Source organism: Epinephelus moara, chromosome 5, assembly GCF_006386435.1.
Source record: "Epinephelus moara isolate mb chromosome 5, YSFRI_EMoa_1.0, whole genome shotgun sequence".
NCBI classification, from domain to species: domain Eukaryota; kingdom Metazoa; phylum Chordata; class Actinopteri; order Perciformes; family Serranidae; genus Epinephelus; species Epinephelus moara.
This window is the reverse complement of record NC_065510.1, coordinates 36,215,071-36,241,099: the sequence shown is the minus strand read 5'-3', so window position 1 is coordinate 36,241,099 and position 26,029 is coordinate 36,215,071. Positions and strand designations below refer to the sequence as shown.

Below are 26,029 nucleotides of genomic sequence, written 5' to 3'. Positions count from 1 at the left end.
GATGTGGCAATCCCAGCTGACAGTAACCTCAGGAAGAAAGAGCATGAAAAGACAGAAGTACCAGTGGCTGAAGGAACAACTGGAACAGATGTGGAAGGTGAGGCCCAAAGAGAGTGGCTTCAGTAAAGTCCAGGTACAACATCTGAGGTCTCTGTCTAGAACAGTGCACTCCTAGGAACAGCTATGGTACTGTGCAGAACCATCAGACTCCCAGGCCTCTGGTAGAGGATCAAAGCCATCTGGGACACAGTTAAGAAAAAAAAGAAAAGAAAAAAAGAGGGAGATGAAATTTGCATATTTTATTGCTTGTTATGTATTATTGTTTGTTAGGTAAGAAGAAAATGAAAGGGCAAATGCCATCTGGGCTGCAGCTCAAATAAAGGAAGACACAATTTGCAAATGTTATTGATATGTTTTATTGTTTGTTAGCTAAGTTGTTGGTTTTGATTTGTCATTTGCTCTTGTTCTTTTTTGTAATAAAACAATACATATGAATAAAAGTTAATAACATTTTTTTTTTAGGGGGGCGCCGAATATGCTAGCTCTGGCACTGACATACTAATGTTTCTCTAAGAATAATAACTGCTAGTCTTATGAAGGCCATGTGATGACTTTATATAAGAATATATAGTTCAAGTGTTACAGTTCAAGTTCACTCTCCAAGCTGTCTCCAGCTCTACAGAGTACAGAGGTGTAGTTTGCTTTATTGCTCAATAAGGCGTGGGAATCGAGTTACAGTGTGGTTGCCTTGTGAAAAAAAAAATCAAGTTGTGAGAGTGCCTCTGCGTCTCGCGATACAATTGCTCCATCATCACTCGTGTCTATTGTGAGAGTTTTTGCGTTCTCGCGCGACTTTGTAACTTTCCCACGCCTGTTGTTTTGGCGTCTGCCCTCTGCCCGTCGCCACTCCCTCCCCCTCTTCTCACCCCTCCCCTCACACCTCCCCCTCTGTCTCCCCCTGCCTTTCCTTCCAGTCTGCTTCTTCTGTTGTGCCGTTGGCTTTGGTGAAGGGGGCTGGGGGAGGGATCTCGCGATTGTTGGACTTTTTTTTTCCAAGGGGGGAGAGTTATTTGGAAGATGGCGCCCGTTGTTACGGGGTAAGTGCTGAAATTCAAAGCATAATGATATGTTTAAAAAAAAGTTTTTTCATGTGGTAGACCGTTGCCAGTGTGTAGTGTTTTTAAGTGATGTTTCTGGGTGTTAAAGTGTGTTGGCTCTGCCTCAGTAAGCTTAGCTCACACAGTGCTACTTTGTGGCTTGATGTGGGGTCAGTTGTGTTGAACTATTCTTCGTAGTATCGTCTCGTTTCTCTGCCATTTGTTGAGTTGTCGTATTACGATATTGACTCTGTTTAAAACTATTTCCGAAACTTTTTGTCAGTCAGCAGTTTTGCATTTTAACTTAACTACTTTTTTCTGTCTGTTTAATTTCCGTTTCAACACAATGTAACGTTATTATTTTCACAGACTGTTACTATGTTACAGTAACGTCATAAGTGTTGCTATAAGCTGTCGCTAGATTAGCTAGGCATCATCCTCAGCACAAATTCATTGGTTAAAGTTGATTTCCTTATATCTAAAAGTAGCTCAAATAAGTCCACAGTGCTACTGTACCACTGTCTTGCTAAACTTTCTATCTCCATTATTACATACTGTGTACATAAGCACCAAACCAAGTCTAAAAGCAGCCTAGAAACAGAGGCAAAACCTTCACCGTGTGTGAATCTGTGGTCTTACACCTTTGCCTGAGTTCTTAACACAGTGTATTACAGGTGCCACTGACATTGTGCACTTTGTCACTCTCACACTCACTTCAGTCAGTTCAGTTCAATTCAATTCAGTTTATTAATGTCATTCTCTATACAGCAGCATACAGTGAGGGAAATGTTGTTCAGGTGCAGTAAAGAACATGGACAGGACAACATTAAAGTGCAGTAAAATACATTGCGAATACTCAGAAAAATAAAAATAGCTAAGTGCAGAGAAAGAAATATTGCATAGTAATAAATAGGGATGCACAATAATTTTGACACATCTTTGGTATGAGCTGATATTGGCTTTAAAATGGCAGAATTGGCCAACATGCTTTTTCTTATTTTGCACAATGAATGAATATTACATCAACTGAGAAGGATTCTATTTCTTGTCTCCATGGTTGTGAAAAAAAAGGATATATTGATAAAGGTATCAGTTATCAGCCAAATCAGTTGTTACATATCGGATACTGGTTAAAAAAAAAAAATCCAATTTCGTGCATACCTAGAAATGAACTGTTAAAACAGCAAAATTATAATCTGGATAACAATTAAAATTATTTTCAGAGTATATAAAAAACATACATTTTCAGTCTATGCAGTGTCAGTAAGCAGTTGTGCAGTAAATGTCCATGCTGTGTATGAGTCCTTGTGATGTGGACGAAAGTGGTTAGAAGCTTGTTTTTATCTCTGCAGCACTAAAACCACGTGTAAACACTCTGCACCCTGATGTCTTTGTTTTGCAGGAAGTTTGGTGAGCGACCTCAGCGTTTAACAAGGTAGAGATACACATAGGCACCCCTTTAGAGTGTAAACAAGTCAAAGCACTCAGATCAATGCAGAAGTGATAACAGCTTGATTGAAGCTGAGAACAGTTTTGTTTCTCTGTTAGTGTTAACACGTTTTTCCCCTCATTTCAGGGAGGCTATGAGGAATTACTTGAAGGAAAAAGATGATCAAACAGTGCTCATACTGCATGCAAAAGTTGCACAGAAGTCATATGGCAATGAAAAAAGGTTTGTGTGGGACTCTTAAAAGCTTGTGTGTATTTGGTGGAGTAAAGGTAGGTAAAAACTGAACTGTGTGTTTTTTTTAACCTCTGCTTGTGTCATTTAGGTTTTTCTGCCCTCCACCATGTGTGTATCTGTTGGGCAGTGGCTGGAAGAAGAAGTTAGAGAAGATGGAGAAGGAGGGTTGCACGGAGCAGGAGGCCCAGCCATGTGCGTTCATTGGGATAGGCAACAGTGAGCAGGAGATGCAGCAACTCAATCTGGAAGGGAAGGTGGGTAGGAAAATTATATTTCCACATGAATGTGTTGATTGTCTGAACACACTCTTCCCATACTTATCTCATTCTAGCAATAAACAAGGTACTTGTCAGGCATGTCGTTGTGTTTTATCATTGCACCAATGTCACTAATGAACTCTCAGGAGACAAGGGAAGTGAAAAGGAGACAAACAAAACCGCACACACAAAACCCCCTAATCTGTATTATTTTTTCCCCTTGCATTAGCACTTCTGCACAGCTAAGACGCTGTATATCAGTGACTCAGATAAAAGGAAACACTTCATGCTGTCTGTGAAGATGTTGTATGGGAACAGTGCCAACATAGGAGTCTTCCTCAGCAAGAGGATCAAGGTCATCTCCAAGCCATCCAAGAAGAAACAGTCCCTGAAAAATGCAGATTGTGAGTCACAGGATGTGTCAACACACTCGCTCATGTAAAGACAGCTGGATGGTTTCACCACACACTGACACTTATCTCTCTTCCTTCCTTCCTCCTTTTCATCCTTTTCTTTATCCCCAGTGTGTATAGCTTCGGGGACTAAGGTGGCGCTGTTTAACCGTCTGCGCTCCCAGACGGTCAGCACCAGGTATCTTCATGTGGAGGGGGGGAATTTTCTTGCCAGCTCCCAACAGTGGGGAGCCTTCTACATCCACCTCTGTAAGTCTTTATCTGTGTACCAGTTCGAAAATATTTTTTCCCCATTTTATTTTATACTCTGTGTTCATTTCCATGGTTTCCATTTTTATTAATGGTTCATGTGTCTCTTGACTGTTGCACCGATCGGGAGCACCTATTTAAAGGTCGAGAGGAAGGTATTTATTTTTGTGTTCTGTGTAATTTTGCTAGTGGACGATGAGGAGTCTGAAGGAGAGGAGTTTGCTGTGAGAGATGGTTATATTCACTACGGTCAGACGGTCAAATTGGTTTGCTCTGTTACTGGCATGGCCCTGCCCAGACTGGTATGTATGTGTCTACATCAATTCATATGCCAGTTGTCCATTGTTTGTGAGAAAGTGAACAGTCATTCCACTGGTGTATTTAATCTACATGTAAGGGTGTTTGCAACTGTACAGATGTGTTTGTGTTTATTTTCAGATGTTAACATTATTTGTTTGTGTATTTTTGATGGTTGCGTTTGCCTCACTTCCTCAGGTCATTCGCAAAGTGGACAAGCAGACTGCATTAGTGGATGCAGATGATCCAGTGTCCCAGCTTCACAAGTGTGCCTTCTACCTAAAAGATACAGACAGAATGTATCTCTGTCTCTCACAGGAGAGGATCATCCAGTTCCAGGTGGGCAGTCACACACACACAAACACACACACACGTGGGTTTAAGTTTTTTGTTGTTGTTTTCTTTTGGGTGATTTTAATTTTGCTTTTTGAATTTGGTTCTTGTAAAATCACAGTTCCAGTTTTTTGTTATTGAATAAAAAAATACAGATGGGTTAGTTTAAAATCTTTTTTCTTTATCTTGAGTTTTCCTAAAGTTGCAAATTTGGTGGAGCTGTTCCAGCTGTAGTTCTCCCCACCCTATATGGCCGCTCCAAAAAAATTGTCAGTAATTCTCTCTGTCACTTACCATAGAAACATGGGAATATTTTGGCTATCATCGTTGCTACAGGTTAATGTTGTGCCCATCAGTTTTAATTATTCTAACTTTGTCTCTTGAAGAAGAAGTAAGTCTTAAACTTGTGATGTCATAGGGTATAAAGACAATGAATGGTGAAAGATTTTCTAGATGACACTACAGCACCCAGGGGAATGCTCTAAGTGTTTAGGTAAATTTTCTTCTTTCACAATATCAGGCTCCCAGGCATTGTCTATGGAGCAGCTCCAGTCCAGACTTTACACTTCATGACATCACAAGTTAGAGACTTACCTCTCTGGTTTCTGGCTTTACGAGAGAGTAGCTCATCTTCACAAATGTTGACTGAACTTTCCTAGACCACAGAATTAACATATTGGAATTCTTAGTTCAGGTGATGTTAACCTATAGGCTGCTGCTTGTATTACCAGTTTTCGCCACAGTGTAATCTTTGTCTTCTACCTGCTATTACATGTAACACGTTTTTAAACTTAGCAACCTGGAGATTTTTGTCAAAATGCTCCTTGTCTAAGGGATTCATAGTTAATTTCTTGCCTAATGTTTTTTATATACGCAAGCTTGTACCTTCAACTTTTTATCTCAACTAGGACGGTTCCAAGTTGATCCAGCTTAAACTATGAGCCTTAAACTATGAACCTGCTATTAACATGGGTTTTGATGAACAGAACACAAGTGGACAGCTGAGACACATCACCATCCACACCTGTGTCTATCATGCCTCACCAGCTGACCACCTGTGCTCACATTTCGTTACTGCCTGTGTCACTTACACTAGAGAATCAAAGATATATTACATACACACTCTAGCTATCATGCTTGCCAGTCATGTTAGTGTTTATGTCGATACCACTGAAATATCACTGTCTTCAGAATCCAACATGTCTTCTTCCATAGGGCAAAATGATGGACGGTCACGCAACACTTTGTCCAAGTTATAGAGCATTAGCACGCGCTCTCACCTTTTTCAAAAACTGTTATCGTGAGTTGGGATATTGCTGCTGTTTTCTGCCTGCAGACGGCAGAATATTAATCTGTCTGCCCACAGCAGGTGTGTGTTGTGAAATTAGTACCCACACAGGTCTCACCATTTGTTTTAATGAGCATTCCAGGGCAAGAGAAGAGAGTCTCATTTCCCTGTCTAATCCTTGTCTTTGCCAAGCTCCTCCCTGACATTATTGTATCTTGCTCAAGTGTGTTTTTCCCCTTGTTAGAGGGTGGGAGTAAAGTGGGAAGTGAAATTTATCTCTATGTTGTGGGAAGTGAAATTTATCTCTATGTTGTGGTTTTTTTTCTTTTTCTAAAGGCCACACAGTGCTCCAAAGAAAGTAACAAGGAGATTGTTAACGATGGGGCTTCCTGGACTATCATTAGCACTGACAAGGCGGAGTACACCTTTTATGAGGGAATGGGGCCCGTCCCAACACCGGTCACACCTGTCCCTGTGGTGGAAAGTCTGCAGGTATGCATGCAGCCCTGTCTGTTGAAAATATGCTTGTTATGCGTTTTATCAGTGTCATTCGGGTTACCAACTACTTCCTCTTTTAGATGTTATTCATCCCTGTAGGGACTTTTTAAAGACAAACAACCTTTTCTGTATTCATGTGTCTAGTTAAACGGTGGAGGAGATGTAGCTATGTTAGAGCTGACTGGACAGAACTTCACCCCCAACCTCAGAGTGTGGTTCGGAGATGTGGAGGCTGACACCATGTACAGGTGAGTGCTTGTTTATATCTGTGTGTGAACATGATTGTGTAATGGCTCAAATAAACCTCGTCTCATCCGTCTGTCCGCTCAGATGTGGGGAGAGCGTCCTGTGTGTGGTGCCGGACATTTCCGCCTTCAGGGAGGGCTGGCGCTGGGTGAGACAGCCGGTTCAGGTTCCTGTCACGCTCGTCCGCAATGATGGAGTCATCTACGCCACCGCCCTCACCTTCACCTACACCCCTGAACCGGGGCCCCGACCCCACTGCAGTGCTGCTGGCGCCATCCTGCGGACACATAGCACCTCTTCTTCATCACCAGCATCCTCGTCTTCACCATCATCCTCGTTGGGGGGGCTCGGGGACGGCCACGGCGCTTACAGCAGCAGTGACTCGGGCATGTCGTCAGGGGTGTCGACCATGTCGGTGCTCTCATAGTAATACTTATTCTGTTTGTGTGCTTTGAATGAGTGAGTGAGAAAATATGTGCATGTACTTGTGAGCCAAAGAGGCTCATGGACCTGTGAAGAATTGCACACAGACTCCGAAACTCTTCGTCAAAGATCAACTGTGATCATCAGGAATGCTGAAGAGAGTTGGGATGAAGACAAGCTTGAAGAGAATACTTGGGAAAACAGAAACTATTCTTTAGCTCCCTCTTCTGGTTTGTTGGGGACATGTCAAAAGCTCTACTCAAAGGATCTTGATATTCAAGAAGTTCACCTTAAAGATGAAGAATCTGCCATCTGTCTCTCACAACAACCTGATTTGTACAAGAAGCATCTTGTTTTTATATGCCTGTGGATTTGGAAGTGATTCTCACATTGCTCTCTTTCTACTGAGATCATGTTTTTACTGAAAAGCTTGTTGATTCATCTGTCGTGTGCAAGGGAAATTTTTGTTCTAAGAGTAACATAGTTTTTACGGACCAAGGAATATTATTATATTATTTTATTCATATTATATTTTATAAGCTTTTGCCGAGGTACATTTTTTTATGATACTGCATAGTAATATCACAATATCACTTTTGTTACCAAATAGAATTTGTCTTGTTTTTGACTCCTTTTTGAGTTTTGTTTCAATCCTCTAGGTCACTGGGCTTAACTGATCAGTCCCTGAAACTTTCCCCAACTTTTTATATCAAAGATGACATATTTGATGAATGAAGTGTATGTTTGGGATACTTTGTAATATGCTAACAGTGTGTTCTGGGAGACCAAGGTCTGTGCTTTCTAATCATGTTTGTACCAGAGTGTTTAAACTCAAATCTAAACAGTCCCTCTTTACCATAGCTGCGGTGCTTCCTATTTCACAGTGGTGAAGCCTTTACACAAAATTATAATTTATGTAAATTACTATAAAGCTAAGAAACATAGAAGGAAGGTCAAAACTAATATCTGTCTAGTCATTCTGTGCACATTGCTCAGCCTTTTTGGAGGGGCCTTAAGATTTCTTTTGTCTTTTTGCTTATGTGTTGAAAGAAGAGCTTTAACGTCGTCTTTGCCTTGTAGCCTTGTAGCCTGTAGCTGTGTTCTCACAGTCCAAGTACACAACCTTGTTGAACCTGGTTTTGTCAAATGTGTGATCCGACTCCAAATACAGTCCAACTTAGTTTAATACAATCAGCTGTGGTTGTGCTTTGGGTCCCATACGATGTACGGATTCAAACTCCAAGTTTTTTTCCGCCTCTCCGTCTGCCTTGTGCAGTAGGTTTAATATAAAAATGTAACTTTGAACTCATTTACTAAACTAGTCAGGAATTATGTTGTTGCCTTAAGAACCACTACCCAGTTTGTCCTGTGTAATATTTCACAAATAATCCTCATTTACATCAGTCTTTTTGTTTGTACTGTGTATCATGTTTCAAAATTGAGTTTCAAGTAAATGTGTTGACCAGCTTACTGCTAGTTTTCATGACAATGATGTGAATCGCCTAATTTGTGTGCATGTTTTCAGCATGCCTGAGAAGTAGCTCAACAACTACAACAATCCAGAGACACCTCTTTGTGCAACACAATTACCACAAGAAATGTTGGCATTGTACATTTCTGCAAACTACAGATACATTACATTTGCATGTTATTAGCAGATATGTCACTTACACTGTGGTTAACTTGAGGTTATGGTCAAGAAAAGATGATGTTTTAGCTTAAAATACCTGGTCTTGGAGGCACAATCCCTGCTGGAAATGCAAAGATGCCTCAGTTTAAAAAAAAAAACCCACACTTTTTGTGCCACTATCCTGTCAGGAAATGCAGCGAGGTCCCAGCAAAAAATACTCGCTTTTCATGGCAGCATTTGGTGCCTAAAAAACCGCTCAAAACACAGCAAAGACTTGCTAAAATCCATCTGTTTTTGTTGTTTGTCTTGAGGAGTGGTCTCCACCCCATCCACCACCCTCCACCACTACATGACAGAGTCAGCTTATGTTTTACATCACTTTAAAAATGATATTGATCTGTATGAAACATGCAAATGAAATGTTTTTGTGGTTTGCAGAAACCTACAATGACAACATGGCGACTTCCTGTGGCACCTGGGCTGCTTTGAGGCACCATTGAGTCCCATCTGAGCAGTCCTGTCTCTATCATTTTATTTTTGTGATCTCAGCAGACACTTTGATGCTTAATCTCTTGATTTGATGAAGTGTTTTATATCAAGTCGGTCACAGCAGTTTGCTAAAGGATGTAAGTATCACTAAAGCATAGTAGCAGTCTGGTTCTGGGGCATTTGGGGTCACAACTGATTCAATCCAAATTATTGATTGTTGGTCACTGCACTGCCCAGGTCACCATGTTCTACACAGTATCTACTAGGCCAGGTGTGATGTAAGTACTGTCATAACGTCAACTGTGAGCCAGCGTGCTAAATCGACCGCAGCTTGTCATCATCATACTGGCAGCTTTTTGAGCATTTTAATGGCTCTGGCATTAAAGTGCCTTTACTCTCATATCCCTAATGTTGTTTGCCACTGCTCTCTCCCGATATGATGACATCCCTCCGTCTTTTCAGTCTAGTGTATTACTAAAACAATCCGCCAAGGTTCTTCAGTGAACAGTCATAAATAAAAACAAGCTGAAGCTGAATGTCACTCGTGAAAGTGTTTTGGTGGCTGTAAGAGTATTTCAATCAGTTTTTGTGTTGGTTTGTTTTTGCTGTTGTCCTCCTTTGTCTCACCATCATCAATGAGCTGAGTGGGAGCTATAGGACTACACATAGATGCAGTGATAAAAAATGCATTCGTACTCTACACTCAGTTCCTGCAGAGGCCGTACTGGACATGTGCCACTTGGGCATGCTCCACAGGGTAGGGGTCAAAGCAGCCCCACTATTTTTAAACTGGGAGCCGAATAGCTAGAATGAAACCTGACACTTTGTTGTGGACTGTTTATGTCCCTCACACTCTTGACGTTGATAGTAACAATTTTAGTTTGAAGAGTGTGTGCGTCTGAGTGTGTTTAAGAAATGGTAAGCCATGTATAGACGCCATCAGAAACCTCACTAACAGGTGCACAAACATTTACTAAGTCCATTCGCATAGCTTGAGGACCTGTGAACAAGGATACAACTGTCAGACCCAGACAGCCTGGCCATGACGTGACATATGACACACTATTCCTGGTATGATAGTCTTGATCTCACTTCCCATAGTGAGGTCTGAGAGGGCTATAATTGATCCTACAGCCAATAGATAAGTGAACATAAAAAAACAAAACAAAAAAACAACAGAAAAGACAAAAATCACCCAGTGGGAGTGACTGTTGTGTTGGTTTTACGCATCAGCATGATGGATTGTAAGCTCAGTTCTGTTGGCCTGTCCAAAACCTGCATATTGAGGTCACTGGATCACCGCTGCAGCTCTGTGTGCTTAGTTGGGGGGCTGGGGGGTGGGTTGGGAAACATAATGAAGTGTCAGGGGCCCTGTTGCTAGAGAGGCAGAGAGAGGGTCAGGGGGAATGAGGGGAGAGGCTGTCAGTTCCGCGTAAGAACGTCACATCTCGACGTCTCTTTTGGAAAAGGAGTGACAGAGGAGAGCCAGACAAGTGCGATTATCTGGCGCATAAAGAGACCAAACAGCCTCCAGCTGGACCCCAAGAACAGAGAAGCAGTCTGCACCCTGAGCAGGATTATAGGCGCACTTAGTCGTCCTATTTTAACAACATTTAGCCTTTAAAAAGTGTTTTTTAATGCGCCCTTAAAATTGGTCCCTGAGATGTTTTTTTCACAATGGATCTAATGATGGATGAACTTCAGGACTTGTTTATCTCAACTTTTTATTAGACCAAGTATGGATTTATAAAAGCATTATCTTTCAGTTTTTTTCGGAATACCATTGCTCTCCTTTGGGGTATTTTTACGCACAGCCCTCTTGTGTTTGGATGAAACTTTCTTAAGTGCGTTGGAACTTTTTGTGCGCTTTCAACTATTATCCAGCTCGCCTGATTCCTCAACTCAACCATCAGTATCACATTTCGCTCCTGGCTGTACTTGTGATAGCAACACAGATTGCTTTATACTTTTCGCAGACCGGCTGCGGTGCCTCCTAAACGGGGGTTGGGCACCTTGTGTTTTCTTTCTCCATATATTTTGAAGTGTTTCTCAACTGTGGACGGCAATATAATCTACCATTTGAAATGCTGCCTCTGGCCCCTCTGTTTCTCCTCGTTTTCCCCGCTGCGCTCTTTGTGGCCGCTCAAGGCGCCGGAGACCTCCACGGTTTCACATTCCACGCTGGGAGCGCAGGTTTCGACCCCGCAGGTACTACACAAGAGACAATGAATCAAATAGGAAAGCTGTCAGTTGTCACCCTTGTGCTTGACAAAGCCATTGCATCGCACCAGAGCTGCCCTGTCATCGCCAGTAATGGGCAATTATTATAGGCACGACATCAATCTCGTGTGCGCACTGGCACTGCTCACAATGACAGACGGTCATGCGTCTGTTTCCAAATGCATTTGTCGTGTGATTGATTCCTTTTTTAAACTTGCCGTCTGATGATGAAAAAATACAAACTTTATATTTTATTTGCACAAGTTGTGATGACTGGCGTTTCTACGGAGCCCCGGAAGGAGTTTCTTTTTTTTAGTATTGTGAGCACAAGTTAATTATCTTGTAGGAACAATATAATTATTTAGTGTGAAAAAGTTATTATCTTGCAGGAACAAAATACCTACCTTTGCACACAAGGTAACTATCTTATAGGAACAAGTTAATTACCTTGTGCATACAAAGTCATTATCTTGTAAATATCTTGTGGGAACAAGTTAAATCATTTTGTGGGAACAAGGTAATTACCTTGTGCATACAAAGTATCTTGTGGGAACAAGTTAAATCATTTTGTGGGAACAAGGTAATTATCTTGTGTGTACAAAATAAATATCTTGCAGGAACAAGTTAATTATCTTATAAATATCTTGTGGGAACACGTTAAATCATTTTATGGGAACAAGGTAATTATCTTGTGCATACAAAGTAATTATCTTGTGGGAACAAGTTAATTATCTTGTAACTATATTGTGGGAACATGTTAAATCATTTTGTGGGAACAAGGTAATTACCTTGTGCATACAAAGTAATTATCTTGTGGGAACAAGTTAATTATCTTGTAAATATCTTGTGGTAACAAGTCAAATCATTTTATGGGAACAAGGTAATTATCTTGTGTGTACAAAATAAATATCTTGTGGGAACTGGTTCTTGTCTTGTAGGGGCAAGATAATTATCTTGTGTGTGCAAAGTAGTTATCTTGGGGGAACAAGTTATGTTGTGGAAATAAGTTAATTATCTTTTGCACATAAGATAATTATCTTGTAGGAACAAGGCGGGAACAAGTTAATTATTTTGTGTGTAGAAAGGGATTATCTTGTGGGAACAAGTTAATTAATTGTGGGAATAAGTTATTATCTTGTGGGAACAAGTTAATTATTTTTTGGGAGCAAGTAATTTTCTTGGAGGAACAAGTTCATTATCACGTAGAAACATTTGAATTATCTTGTGGGAACAAGTTATCTTTTCCCCACAAGATTAAAAATGATCACGTTTGGGGACTTTAGGGGTGCCTTAAGTTCATGAACATGTATTTATTTATTTATTTATTTATTTATTTATTTAAATGGACAGAATTACATTGTTTTTAAGGCCATGTGCATTTTGGTGACACTGAATGATACAGTGACCCGCCTCATTTTAAACTACTGCTTTTTTACAGTCACATCTTGAAGAACACTTCACATTATCTGAACAGCTATTGGTAAAATGTGTTTTTTGTCTTTGTCAGTCTTGCCAATGCTGCCCAAAACACAAAGGAAACAATGATCTTTTCTTTCTCACTATATTAACACAATCTTCCAAGACTTTTTCAGTATTTGAAAAGCGTAATGTCAAAACAGTACCACGTCAACATAGTTAATCTGGCTGCTTTTGGGCTCCAGTCCAGTGCCATGGACGCCAACAGCTTTAGCTCACCTGTGGTTGAACTCAGGTCATGTGGAGGTCCCACAGGGACACAGATAAGACACACACACATGCATTTGAGAAGGCCTTTGCATACACCATTGATATTCGATAGCCCACCTAGCTGAGAGGTTTCCTCACTGTTGAGAAATGCAAGTTTCATCAACAACCAGGAGATCACTGTCTTTGCTCTGTGCGTTGGTGTGTAAACTCTTTGGGAATGAGCAGAAGCACACGGATCATTGCATGGATGACAGATAGTTTCTCTCAAAGGTCTCCATTTTGAAATACTGACAATTTCTAGTGAATCAGGAAATTGTCAAGGATTTTAACTATTTATTGACATGCAAAATAATTGTCTTGAAAGGAGCCTCTCACATCTGTCATGAAACAATCAATCATTTGAGCCATTTTGTCCCCTCTCTTATATTCACTTAATGTTCTCTCTGCATTTTTAGAAACCGTTGCAGTCAAGTGGTTCATGCCACAGCATCATCTTGAATTAGTATACTCCTTGGTCCTGTGCTGATATTTGGGCTGGTGGCAAGAGGATTTGCTTCTGAGATTAATGCCAATATTTTGCAATAATGTTCTGAGAATAACGTCAGAACTCTGAGAATTTTTTTTTTTCCCCCAGACCACATTTCTTCCCATAGCTTTATTTTTCCTTACATTGTGGGTGGGGAGTGGCTAATGTTACTGGAGCTGGCTTTGATAGTGGGTTTAACTAGCAGACCTTTGACCCTGACCCCCCTCCTCCCAGTCCCCTCTGCTCCTTTGAGCACCAAAACACACAGTCACAGAGACAAAAATGGGCTCTGACTCAGTATGGCGGTGATGACGGAAAGCTGTGTGTCATCTTCTCCTGTATTAGTGTTCCTTTAAGCCTCAGACACACTGTACGATTTAAAGTCGAATAACAACATTTGTTTTCACCATGATGACGGATTTTCTAGCGAATCTCCGTTGGCATGTGACCAAGTACATACTGTCTGAACATACTGTCTTCAAACCCCTGGAAGCTATTCTAAACATAGCAAACATGATTTTTGTTGTGTTGTCATTGGCAAAATGTTTTGTCATTTACATTTTGTTGAGACTGAAACTCTATCTATGAACACATGTGCAAACAGCAATTTGACCAAACTCTTGGTTCAGTGGTATCGGCCTACTATTAATTCTCAGCTCTGTTAACCAGTGGCAGAAATTTGTCATAGCGGTGGCCAGATAGGGCCAATGAGAACCAAACGCCATAACTCTAATTTCAGGAATTCCATCATGGTGTTTAGGTGTATATATGGAGAGCTGGGGAAATGCATACTGATATACTTTGTTTTCTTATTTTACAATTAATGTTATTAATTATCTGATGTGCACAGACTAATACCAGTACAGGTAACATTTGGAGTTCCACAACAATTGTGTTTTAATGTGTTTACCTGTGTTAGGTGATTCATTCTTATTCAAATAGGCTGGTTGCCATTTTCTTTAAAAAGACAAATGTACAGCTTTAATTTGATGGAGTTCATTGATTGTAAGGAACACAATGTTTTCTGGGAACAAGCCTACTGAAGTTTAAAAACACCATACAAAGGCCTTCAGTTATTTTTTATTATTTTTGTGTGGAGGGTGGGGGAGGTCATCAATTATATCAGGGTGGCCCTGGGCCCCCCTGGCCACTCCTTGGCAGTGTCACTGCTGGTGCAGACTTACTGGATGTTTGGTTGTGATATGATGCTAATCTTGAAAAGAAAACAAAAAGCACCAGAACTGTAACAATTCCCTTAATGATCCCCTTATACATGTTTACCTAATACAGTACAGACAGAACTAGTTGTGTTTTCAATACAAATATCTTTATATCATTGGTGGCACGGTGGTGCAGTGGTTAGCATTGTTGCCTCACAGCAAAAGGGTTAATGGGTTGGGGAGCCCTTATGTGCGGAGCTTGCATGTTTTCCCCATGTCAACGTGGGTTTTCTCTGGGTACTCCGGCTTCCTCCCACAGTCCAAAGACATGCAGGTTAATTGGTGACTCTAAATTGCCCATAGGTGTGAATTTGACCATGCCTAGTTGTCTGTCTCTATTTGTCATAGTCAGGCGACTTGTCCAGGGTGTACCCTGCCTCTCACCTAATGTCAGCTGGGATAGGCTCCAGCCTCTTCGCGACCCCCCAACAGGATAAGCCGTCATGGAAAATGAATGAATGAATAATTATATCACGCAGTGAATGTCCAAAATCAAACTGGACATTGTTGTTTATATGTGTCCTTAATAACGTCTGGTCCAAACTTTGTATTTTAAAAGGAACCATGGCCATTGATTTTATGTTTTTGTTGAAACTTTGGATAAACAAAAAAATGAGACTTCTCTGTACATTAGTAGAGAAGAATGAATGGAGCGATTCCTTGAGTATAACCGTCTTAACCACAGTTACTTGGTACTGAAAAAATCAGATGATGTTTCTTTATATCTCATGTGCTGAGTGAAATAATGATTGTTGTAATGTCATTGCCTTCCTGATGTAGACCTCTGCATGGTGGTGTATCCACCATGTATTAGCGAGGCGGATCGCTACAGCCTGGAGGCCCTGCGGAGCATCCATCAGATGATGGACGATGACCAAGATGGAGGGATTGAGGTGGAGGAGAGTGTGGAGGTACAAAACTCACTCTTTGTAAAGTGTTTACCCCATTTCCTTAACTGTTGTAAATCCCTGTGCATGTATGATCTTGTAAGAGGCAGACAGGGTAAAGCTCAAGCACAACAGGTGTCCTGGCTGGTGGAAGAGTCAAATGCTACTTCAAGGATAGCAACAGTATAACTTTGCTTTTGGCTCAGTGACAAAATCAGTTTGCACTAATAGAATACTGCAGACTGGTGACCTTCATGGTCAGACTCAGTATAACTCCTCTTAATGTTTCCTGACTCCAGCTTTCCTTATCCTTCAGCCAGTTTGTTATATATTTATCTATTGCTTTTTGTACCTCTGGAGCATTTTTTGTCCACAGAAACATTTTATAAATGAGCCAAAAACAAAACAGATTTTTTATTCAGTCCTGTTAACAAGTGATTAGTCATTCATCTCTGCATGTAGCTCAGTGCGTGTGTTTAACGGCATATTTACTGCATGTAAAAGCTTGTTTGTGCAGATGCGAGTGCATGCTTTGTGATTTTGTTTTTTTGTTGTTGTTGATAATGCAGTGATGTCTACAGTGAATAAGTATTTTGCCCAAGGAGTGTGTGAGTCTCTAGTTGTATGTCACATTGGTAGTAAATCCAGAATTCTAGCATGCCATTGCCCTCCAGAATGCAGTTTAGGGATACAGTATCTGGGGGCTCGGGTTGCAGTTGCCATAGAGATGCCGGGGAGGGGGGGCCGGGCTCATGAGAGCACAGCCCCAAGATTCCTCTAGCCATCATATGAAGCCTCTGTTTACGGCCAAGGACACATTCCAAGACAGCACACACACCCACACACACACACACACACACACACACACTGGTGTGCAATACACGCAATGCTTCTGCATGTATTCTAAATAAATAGAGTCCCAAAACACCCACTCCTTATTCCTAGATTGAAATCCAAGTACACAACTCAGTGCAACACTCAACTAACTTATTCTGGACAGAGTGCTTTGTGCTCAGCTTATGGTATGTGCTCTGTGACCTTTAACCTTGCTCTTTAAGGTTGCATCTGATTAAAAAAGTCTTTATTTTCATGTCCTTTGTAGTTCATCATTGAGGACATGAAGCAGCAGCAGACCAACAAACACAGCCACCTGCACAGAGAAGACCAACACATCACAGTTGAGGAGCTCTGGAAGGGCTGGAAATCGTCTGAAGGTGTGTGTGTGTGTGTGTGTGTGTGTGAGAGAGAGAGAGAGAGGGGGGGGGGGGGGGGAAGTGTGTCCAAAAATGTCCAGCTCGATTTTGTCTCACTATGTCATCTTTCCTTGTCTCACTCAGTGCATAATTGGACTCAGGATGACGTGCTTCGCTGGCTGAAGGATTTTGTTGAGTTGCCCCAGTATGAAAGGAACTTTAAGGACTTTAAAGTCAATGGAAACACACTCCCTCGGTGAGGATATCCAATGACAATGCTATAGTCCTCTGAGGCTGATGCTGTGTCTCAAATCTGATACTCCTGTTAGTATGTGGTACACTGCATACACTATGTACTTACTTGTGTAGTGCGAAATGTTGACTGACTGGTGTTGTCTTAAATCAAACATGGCTGGTGTGCAGTTACCGGAAATGATGATTGCAAAATTTGATGGCTTTCCCTCTGCTTGGCAAATTGCAGCCAAACATAAATGTAACCTACACTCATAGATCATATAGCTCACGCCACAACACATGTAATGTCACTGTGGACATGTGCAGCCATGGATGGATTACTGAATGGACCTACTAGGACCAGGCCCAGGGGACCAAAGTGTCTTTACCTGCAAAATGTCTCTTAAATTAACAGGTAGAGATCAAGAAGGGAGTCAAGAAGTCAACAAGGAGATGCAAAAGAACTGCAGTGAGAAATAAAGTAACAATTAAAAGGGGCATAAAATAACCATAAAACACAAAAATGACCACAGAGACAAAAACATCCATAAAAGACACAAAGTGACCTCAACGATATGCTAAATGACTACAAACAAATTACTGCAAATTGTTTAATGACCGCAAAGGGACACAATGACCAAAAAAGACAAAAAATGATCTACAGAAGACACAAAATTACTACAATATGACCAAGGTGATACAAAATGAATATAGGTTGAAAAACAGCAATAAAAGACACAAAATTACTAAAAACAGATACAAAATGACCACAAAGGGACACAAGATGATCACAAGGGGACAAAAACAAACAAAAAAGACACAAAATGACCCAAAAGAAACATAAAATAACCAGAAACAGATACCAAATGACCTCAAAAAGAAACACAACCACCTCAAAGAGAAACAAAACCGCAAAAGATGCATAACAACTACAAAGAGACAGAAAACAACAACAAAAAGAAGCAAAATCCACCACAAAGTCTGTGTCATGTTCCTCTTTAGGAGAGGTGGTGGGGCCACTTGCATATCTGTTAACTGTTAGCTAGCTAGCGCCATGTAGGCAATATGGCGACCACTGAGGGCGAGAAGTGTCCAATTTTCCACACTCAGCTTTTTGATTGTTATGAATGTACCATCCAGGTAGTCATAGTGCACTTCCGTCCACTTCAGTTGCTCTTCCTGAGGTTTCTACTGTTTTTTTCCCCGTTAAAGGGTTTTTTTGGGGAGTTTTTCCTTATCCACTGTGAGGGTCATAAGGACAGAGGGATGTCGTATGCTGTAAAGCCCTGTGAGGCAAATTGTGATTTGTGATATTGGGCTTTATAAATAAAATTGATTGAATAGATTGATTGACTGCATTTTGCGGTAATTCTCAGTGTGAATGCACTTATGCACTCAAAATAGCAAGCGTAAGTACAGAAGTATCCGATTTGAGACACAACAAGTCTTGTACGATGTTGTACAAGCTGTTCACTGTAAAACCAGTTGTTGTAGAGAGTCATGATATAACAAGCTGAACTCTGACATCTGTGTGCAGGATTGCAGCCAATGAGCCTTCATTCCTGAGTGGCTATCTGAGGGTACAGGACCAGAGAGACAAACAGAAGCTCAATATCAAAGCTCTGGATGTCGTTCTGTTTGGACCACCTACACGTAAGGAGTCACCCTATTCCCTTGCCCTGATCTCATGTGTCTTTAGTGTATCTGTTCCTGTTCTGCCTATTTTCCTCTTCAGCTCACATTCCTACCAACTCTTCCAGTTTCCTCAGACTTTTCCAATATTTAAGGGACAACTACTAACATGTGTTCATTTTAATGTTCCCCCAAGAGAGCTCTAGCAATTTCTCATCCTTAAAAAAAAAAAAGAAAGAAAAAATTTAAAATAAATTTGCTTATTTTATTCACACCATATCTTGTCAACCTGGCAACTCAAATGTTACTCATTTCAAGGTCAATTTAAAACAATGTGACAGTGTCACAGTGTGTATGTCATAGTGGGAAAAGCACAGGTGAAAGTAGTAAACTCAGTGGTGGGGAATCCATTCAGCTGATTTGAGTTCAGGTTCCTGGAATTGTGCATGCTGGCTTACTGACTCACTGTCATGGCTTATAGAGACACTTGGATAGAACACAGCCATTGTTAATGTCATTAGTAACACCTGTGCTTTTTCTAATGCACACATGCACAGTGTTGAGGAGAAGTCTAATCAGGCATAACAAGTGAAAACATCTGTGTGGATGGGTGTACACGGGTTTTAAAGCTACAGTTTTAACATTTACAAAATAAGTTTTGTGATAATTCATGAAACTGTCACTATATCCTGACAGTGTACCAGCTTTCAAGAGCACAGCAGCAGGTTGCATCTGAGGTTGTTAAGCAACCTCAACAAGCAGCATATAATAGCCTGAGTGTAGAGCTGATCTTCGTCCAGGCGCTGTTTGTGCATAGGCCTGTTGTCCGAGGCACAGATGTAAAGCTCAGGTAGCCCTGCACTAAAATGATCAACTTCTCCTCCACATTAACCACAGACTGATATTTACAGAAGAAGGGAAAGATATCTGTCGGCTGTGATTGGTTGGTCCTTGTCACATGACATGCAGTGGCGCTGCTGCGCTCCAAAAGTTGAACTCAGTTTATCTCAGGGTGTGGCCATCGCAGCTACATTGTCTACATTGAAAACAATGGATAGTGGATATTGGATAAACAATGGGTGGGAAAAACATGGCATGTGTACGGCCCTTAAATGGGCTAAAACATTTTTGTCAATAGAAATATGAGAGATTCTAGTTTGGCATGTTTTTCAAGGTGTTTTGGGCTTACTTAGTGTTTCTAGCTTTATGTGTCACGTTCAGTCTATTATCCCATCATCTGTGACACATTTTTCATCCATCCACCATTAATAATTATCAATCACCTTCTGTTTCACCATAGGTCCCCCTCATAACTACATGAAGGATCTGCTGCTCATTGTATCTGTGGTAATGGGAGTTGGAGGCTGCTGGTTTGCTCAGGCCCAAAACAAAGTCAGTAAAATCCACATAGCCAGGATGATGAAAGATTTGGAAAGTCTGCAGAGGGCTGAACAGAGCCTCATAGATCTGCAGGAACAGTGAGTATTCCGTTACCAGTCTCTCTCACTTACTGTACATCATGGAGTTGACTTTGCTTTGTTTGATTGTACTAAAAAAAATTCACTTTCTCAGACTGGAGCGAGCACAGGAAGAAAAACGTAATGTCGCTGAGGAGAAACAGAGCCTGGAGGAGAAGATGAGGGATGAGATCATGGGGGCGCAGGAGGAGGCTTACCGACTGCATGAGCTGAGGCAGGGAGCTGTCAGTGAGCTCAGCCGCCTCCGATATGCAGAGGAAGAGCTGGAGCAGGTAGACACACCACTGGTGGAATGCTGCACTAGATGCTGCTTGCAATAGTTTGGAAAGTTTGAGTGCAGTTTCCAACAGTTTTTCTACATACTTATCTCTAACATTTGACTGATGCCATCCCTCTCAGGTGCGTGGAGCACTGAAGCAGGCAGAGAAGGACATGCAGGCTAGCTGGACGGCCTCAGAGGCCCTCCAGCTATGGTTGCAGCTGACACATGAGGTGGAGGTCCAGTACTACAATGTCAAGAAGCATAGCGCAGAACTACAGCTTGCCACTGCCAAGGAAGAGGTAATGCATGATAAAGGGGGACGTACATGAAAAACACATAAGTAATGTTTAGATTGACTGCATTAGATATGTAAGCATGTAATTGCAAAAAATGTAAAGGGCTACATTTTTATAATATCCAACAACTTGCCTAGATACCTATCAACTTACCTGCACCTATACTTCCTTGCAGGCAGAGAGGATTAAGAAGAAAAGGAGTTCTGTGTTTGGCACGCTCCATGTCGCCCACAGTTCCTCTCTCGACCAAGTTGACCACAAGATCCTGGAGGCAAAGTGAGTCACAAAAGAGCATATGCAAGTTTTGTTTTTGTCTGTCACAGTGAATATGTAACACATGTCACAAAGGTATTTGTATCTTCCAAAGGAATGCCTTGTCTGAAGTGACAGCCTGCCTACGGGAGCGCCTTCATCGCTGGCAGCAGATCGAGCGCATCTGTGGCTTCCCCATTATTAGGAATCCTGGCCTATCAAACCTCACTGCTCAGCTCTACTCGGACTCAATTCCCCTTGGGCTTCCCAGAGTGCCTCAGCCATCTTGCTCATGCCATAGCTCCATCCATGGATCTATAGAGGATCTGTTAGAAGAGTCTCCAATCTTACCACAGATGCCAGGTAAGTTACAGGATTGATAAGTTTTTGATACTTAATTTGGATCTACAATAGTGTCCAAGTGTTCAGATCTGTTGACTGCTGAGGCCATGATCCCTCATGTTCTGTTAATTTGGCACCCATCTGTAAGTATATGCTATATCCTCCTGAGACCCATACTCTGGGTTGGTATACATTTTTAATTTATTTTAGCTAACAAATATAAAAAAAACGAAATATTGTCAATGATAATTAGGTCCCTTTGTCCTCAAAGAGACGATAGTAAAGTTCCAATGTCTTCACACGAGTACTTCCAAATTAACATTGTCTTAGTTTGTTACTGTCACTAAAATTGGTCAAATGTGTTGCCATATCAAACTACAAGCATTGTTAATCACAAATAAACAAGTTTCAACCATAAAATGTGATCAGGTTTTGGACCTTGTCCATTTTTGTGTCGGGATCAGACTGACTTGGCAGAGATGGCTGACATTTTGTTTTTACATGGATTAGTGTATTGTGCTCTTACTACCACTAGATGGCACAAAAAGTGTCCATGAACGAGGACAATAGGATTAAGTTAAGTAGAATTAAGTCTAAGATCAAGTAAACCCAAAATGCGATGGCCTCATATGAGGACACAGGTTCTCGGGAGGGTGTGGTATCAGTCAATTCAATGCTGCAAATTTAGCAAATCAATCTAAACCCTGTAGATAAACTGCTTCACAATTGACATGGTTTGCACATAATTATGAACCAGGAGTCAATGGTACAAATACATGATTTAAAAAAAAAATGTGTGAACTTATGTTCGGCCACCGAACTAACAAAGATGTATGGACAAACTTTGCTGTACTAGTTTAAGGTCGAAAAGTAGAGGTACATATTCATTGGTAAATCACAGTCATATGTTAATGATCAGTTTCAGTGACTGGTTTGTCTTTGGCTTTCCACCAGTCCCAGTTCCACCACTGAAGCGCTCTCCTCGAACCCGAGGATCCACCATATGTCGATCACGTCGTCCCGGTGTGATAACTCAACCACCAACCACTATGATCTCCCCAGACCCTGACCTTCTTATCCCCATCCGAGCCCCATACCCTCATGAGGAAGAGGGACTCCTTATGAAAACTCTAAAGAAACAGTACGTCTTCTTGCCCTTAACATTTAGAGGCCAATCTGTTTTAAAACACAGCTAATGTTAAACCATTAGGTATTAGCAACGCTTTTATTTCCTGACTCCTTCCTTCTTTCCTTCCTTGTCTTTTCTTTCCCTTATTTTCCCCTTCCTTTCTCTCACCAACAGAGACTCCCAAGAGAGGTTCACAGACACAGAATATATGGCGTCACCTCCTCTAAGCAAGATGTTCCCTAGTCCCACTGTTGACACTCCCTCTCAAAAGCTCTATCATGATGAAACTGAACTACTTTCAGACAGCTCCATCACAAAGCCTTTTAGTACAGAAGTAGAAGCTGTTGTTGAATCTCCAGTTCGCAAAGTTTCTGTAGAAGAGCTTGAAGCTTCTGCAGATGTTTCATGCAGAAAGGTGCCAAAAGACACAGTGTTGGATACTTCTTTGGAAGTCCCCTCTTTGAGGATATCCAAAAATGAGTCTTTGATTGAAGCTACATCAAGGAAGATATCCAGAGACAGGAGTGAAGTTCCCATGGATGTTGCAGTTAGAAAGGAGCTATCCAGTGAGCTGGATGTAGAATTCCTCAGCCGGAAAGTAGAGAGAGATACAAAGGGGGATTTGATGGACACTACTTCAAAGAATGTATACAGAGAAAGAGGTGATTTACCTCTGGATGTGAGAAAGCTGATTTGGAATGATTTAGAAGCAACAACAGATGTGACATATAGGAAGATGCCAAGAGATATGATGGGGGCTTCAATTGACAGTGCTTCAAGAAGGATAACACGAGATGATGTTGAGCGTCAGTATGACTCAGTATCCAGAAGGATTACAAAAGATTCAATGGGAACGTCCTTAGACACAGCTTCTAGAATGCTTCCACGGAACAAAGGAGAATGCCAGCTTGATTCTTCTGTGAGGGTGTTAGCAAAGGACAAAATGGTCGAAGCAGCTAGAACACCACCAAGAAAGATATCCAGAGATGAACTAGAGTATTGTGCAGATACTGCTTCCATAAAGATGCTACCCAGAGAGAGATTTGAAGGACTTATGGATAGCTCATCCTCTGCAGAGAAGAAAGAGTTTGGTTTAGAACCATCAAGTAGGAGCATACTGAGAGAAGAACTCGAGATGTCCGCTGGTTCTCTCAGAAGGAGAATACTAAGAATGCCAAGAGATGACCTAGACACTTCCATAGACACTCCCACAGGTAAAATCTCCTGGGATAGAGTTGATGTTCCGATGGAAATTCCTGAACAATCAGTACTGAGGGAAGAGATGGGAGTATCTGAATCAAGTCAATCTCTAGGTCGAACTGGACAGCCAGACCTTATGGTAACCTCCCAGGTACCATGGAAGTCCTCGTCAGACCTTTACACTGGCCCATTGAGCCAGCTTGTGTATGATGGAATCCTTGAGAAGTCCTGCAACTCCATGGCCATTACCCCAACCAGTCTCTCTTCCTCAACACCCAGCCTACCCCAGGGCAGGCTGCCAGCAGAGACAGAGCCACCAGTGCCACCACCAAGGGCTGCCTTCTCATCTCCAGCATCATCCTCTGAGAATGGAGATGAGAAGAACAAGCACAAGGAAAAGAACAAGAAATCCTTAAGGCTGAAAAATCTTTTTAAAAAGAAAAATGAGTCAACTCCAGAGAAGATTCAAAGTGGTCTTCAGAAACTCTGACGATCAGCTTAGAATGGTTTCTTTAAGTCTTTCTTTATTATTATTATTTTTTTTATTGAATCAGAAAGTAGAGTTTCAGAACGTCACTGAAGATAACTCATCTCTGTTTTCTTTTCTGTTTTAAGTCTTATGTAGACATATGGTTGATGCCATATATTATTTTAGATGCATATTTTTTTAGGGTTTGCCTATGGTTGAAGGATTGAATGATGTTTAAACTGACGCTGCTCTTCTGTGTAACAGAGGCAATGCTTGAATTCACGTTAAACCTCGATTGAAGACATTTTATGCTGAAGAAAATCAATGCATTTTAGTTATATGCAAAAATGTAGTTTAATTAAATAATGTCCCGATCAAAGCTGATTTCTATATGTGTTTTTGTCTTCATGTTCTTCTCACATATTTGAAGTGGGAGAGTCTAAGTTGGAAAATGTGATGTAACATATTTCCATGCACTAATCAGGACATAATCATGTTTAAATCAGAATCTGGTCATAGCTGAGGGATGATTCGATTTTCAGATTATTAAACCCCACCGATACTGTTTTAATGAAGCAGATTAGGTGAGTTTTTTAGGTTTGGACTCTGAATAAATAATATTTAAGGATGGTCATCTCTTAACTTTACATTTGAATTTTGCTTATTTATTTTTGACTATTTATTGTTACTCAGGATTTACATAAGATTTGAAACAAGTTATCAGGGGTCTTAAATATGTTTGACAGCTGAATAGGTCTGGGCTGGGGAAATGTAGCCCAATGCGAAGAATAACTTGATATTATAACAAGAAAGAGAAATCCCTTTATTGCTTTCATATCAGATTTTGTATAGATTGTCCAATAATGTTTTGTGTATTTATGGAAAGAGGTGTGTCAGTGTTGATCAGTTGTTTCAGGTTTAGACAGCCTCTTTTCTTTTTTTTTTAAACCTCCAGTTAAGTTCAAATGCCATTTTCAGTCAACATCAGCACTTTTAAGGTGTGGTACCCCTGCAAAATGTTGCTGACACAAAGTAACTTTTTTTTTTTAATGACACTGTCCTCTGATGCACAAGTCATAACTGAAATCGCTGACTACTTTTTCTGCTCTTGAAAATGGGTCACCCTTAACATAGCCAATACTGACCCATTTCAGAAAGCACCTGTCCTGATCCTGATCCTGTGGATTGGCCTGGGACAACCCACGTGTAATTGAAAATGTTCTGCTTTGTTTTGCCAAATGCTCACGAACAGTTTGCTTTCTAGCTGTTTTTTTTTTTTTTATGAGCACATTTAAATGCATATTTTTGAATGCTTGTGTTACTGATTTTATGTTTATTTTCTTGTTTACATGCAAATCAGGATCTTGAGTTTATTAAAAATGAATTGGAAAAATAAGACATTTCTTTTAATTGATCTGAAAATTGCTCATTGGAATAAGTTTTTTATTTTTTTGTTTGTTTGTTTCAAGTGTGAGTAATGTATGAATACATTGTTTTTCCTTGTCTTAGACAAGAACAAGCCTTAATTGTAATATGAATGTAAGATGTCAGACTGTTGTTATCTGGTGATTTATTAACAAGTGATGATAGAGGAAATAAACAAGGAGATTTAATTAGGAAATGCTGTGCAATGTTCTGCAATAAAGAGCCTAAACATTGCCAGCATGGATGTATTGTTATTGTTGGCATAATACAGTACATTAAAATCACCATAAAACATTTAACACAGTTAGCCAAATGAAGGACAGAAAATCTGAATATACAAGCAGCCAGAGTGAATTTAGAAATAAACACAATATCATGTAGTTTGAACTGCTCAGGGCCAAACCTCTTTTGGTGACCTCTTTGGTTTGGTTTTTACTCATCATCTCCACTAGAGGTCAGGAGAGTAGCCAGCAGTTAACAACATTTCCTCCAGTAAACTGATTTCAAGGTTATCTCTATTGTCCCACAAAGTGGAAATTTGTCTGCTGTCATGCTGCAGCCATAAAGACAACATTCCACAGAGAAAAAACCCAACATACATACAAAGTAACAAAATTTAACAAATAAAAGTAGACATAGCAAGCTTCTAAAAACCTCAAGGCAAACAGAAACAG

The 26,029-nt window shown here is 40.7% G+C and overlaps 2 protein-coding genes across 2 annotated transcripts; both read left to right on the top strand.

Annotated features, from left to right (window-relative positions):
• The first annotated feature begins 999 nt into the window (after positions 1 to 999).
• Positions 1,000 to 9,454, top strand: LOC126390678 (recombining binding protein suppressor of hairless-like). Its single transcript, XM_050045084.1, has 11 exons — positions 1,000 to 1,097; positions 2,500 to 2,532; positions 2,674 to 2,769; positions 2,870 to 3,035; positions 3,268 to 3,442; positions 3,563 to 3,700; positions 3,890 to 4,002; positions 4,196 to 4,336; positions 5,955 to 6,110; positions 6,261 to 6,364; positions 6,447 to 9,454. Exons 1-11 carry the CDS (start codon positions 1,078 to 1,080, stop codon positions 6,787 to 6,789), a joined length of 1,485 nt encoding a protein of 494 aa, XP_049901041.1. The 5' UTR covers positions 1,000 to 1,077; the 3' UTR covers positions 6,790 to 9,454.
• Positions 9,455 to 10,331: 877 nt separating this feature from the next.
• On the top strand, positions 10,332 to 25,570 carry stim2a (tromal interaction molecule 2a). The gene is made up of 12 exons (XM_050044482.1): positions 10,332 to 11,112; positions 15,337 to 15,467; positions 16,546 to 16,657; positions 16,781 to 16,892; positions 18,408 to 18,523; positions 19,803 to 19,980; positions 20,075 to 20,252; positions 20,380 to 20,541; positions 20,714 to 20,814; positions 20,906 to 21,153; positions 22,087 to 22,273; positions 22,436 to 25,570. Exons 1-12 carry the CDS (start codon positions 10,989 to 10,991, stop codon positions 23,949 to 23,951), a joined length of 3,165 nt encoding a protein of 1,054 aa, XP_049900439.1. The 5' UTR covers positions 10,332 to 10,988; the 3' UTR covers positions 23,952 to 25,570.
• Positions 25,571 to 26,029: the final 459 nt, after the last annotated feature.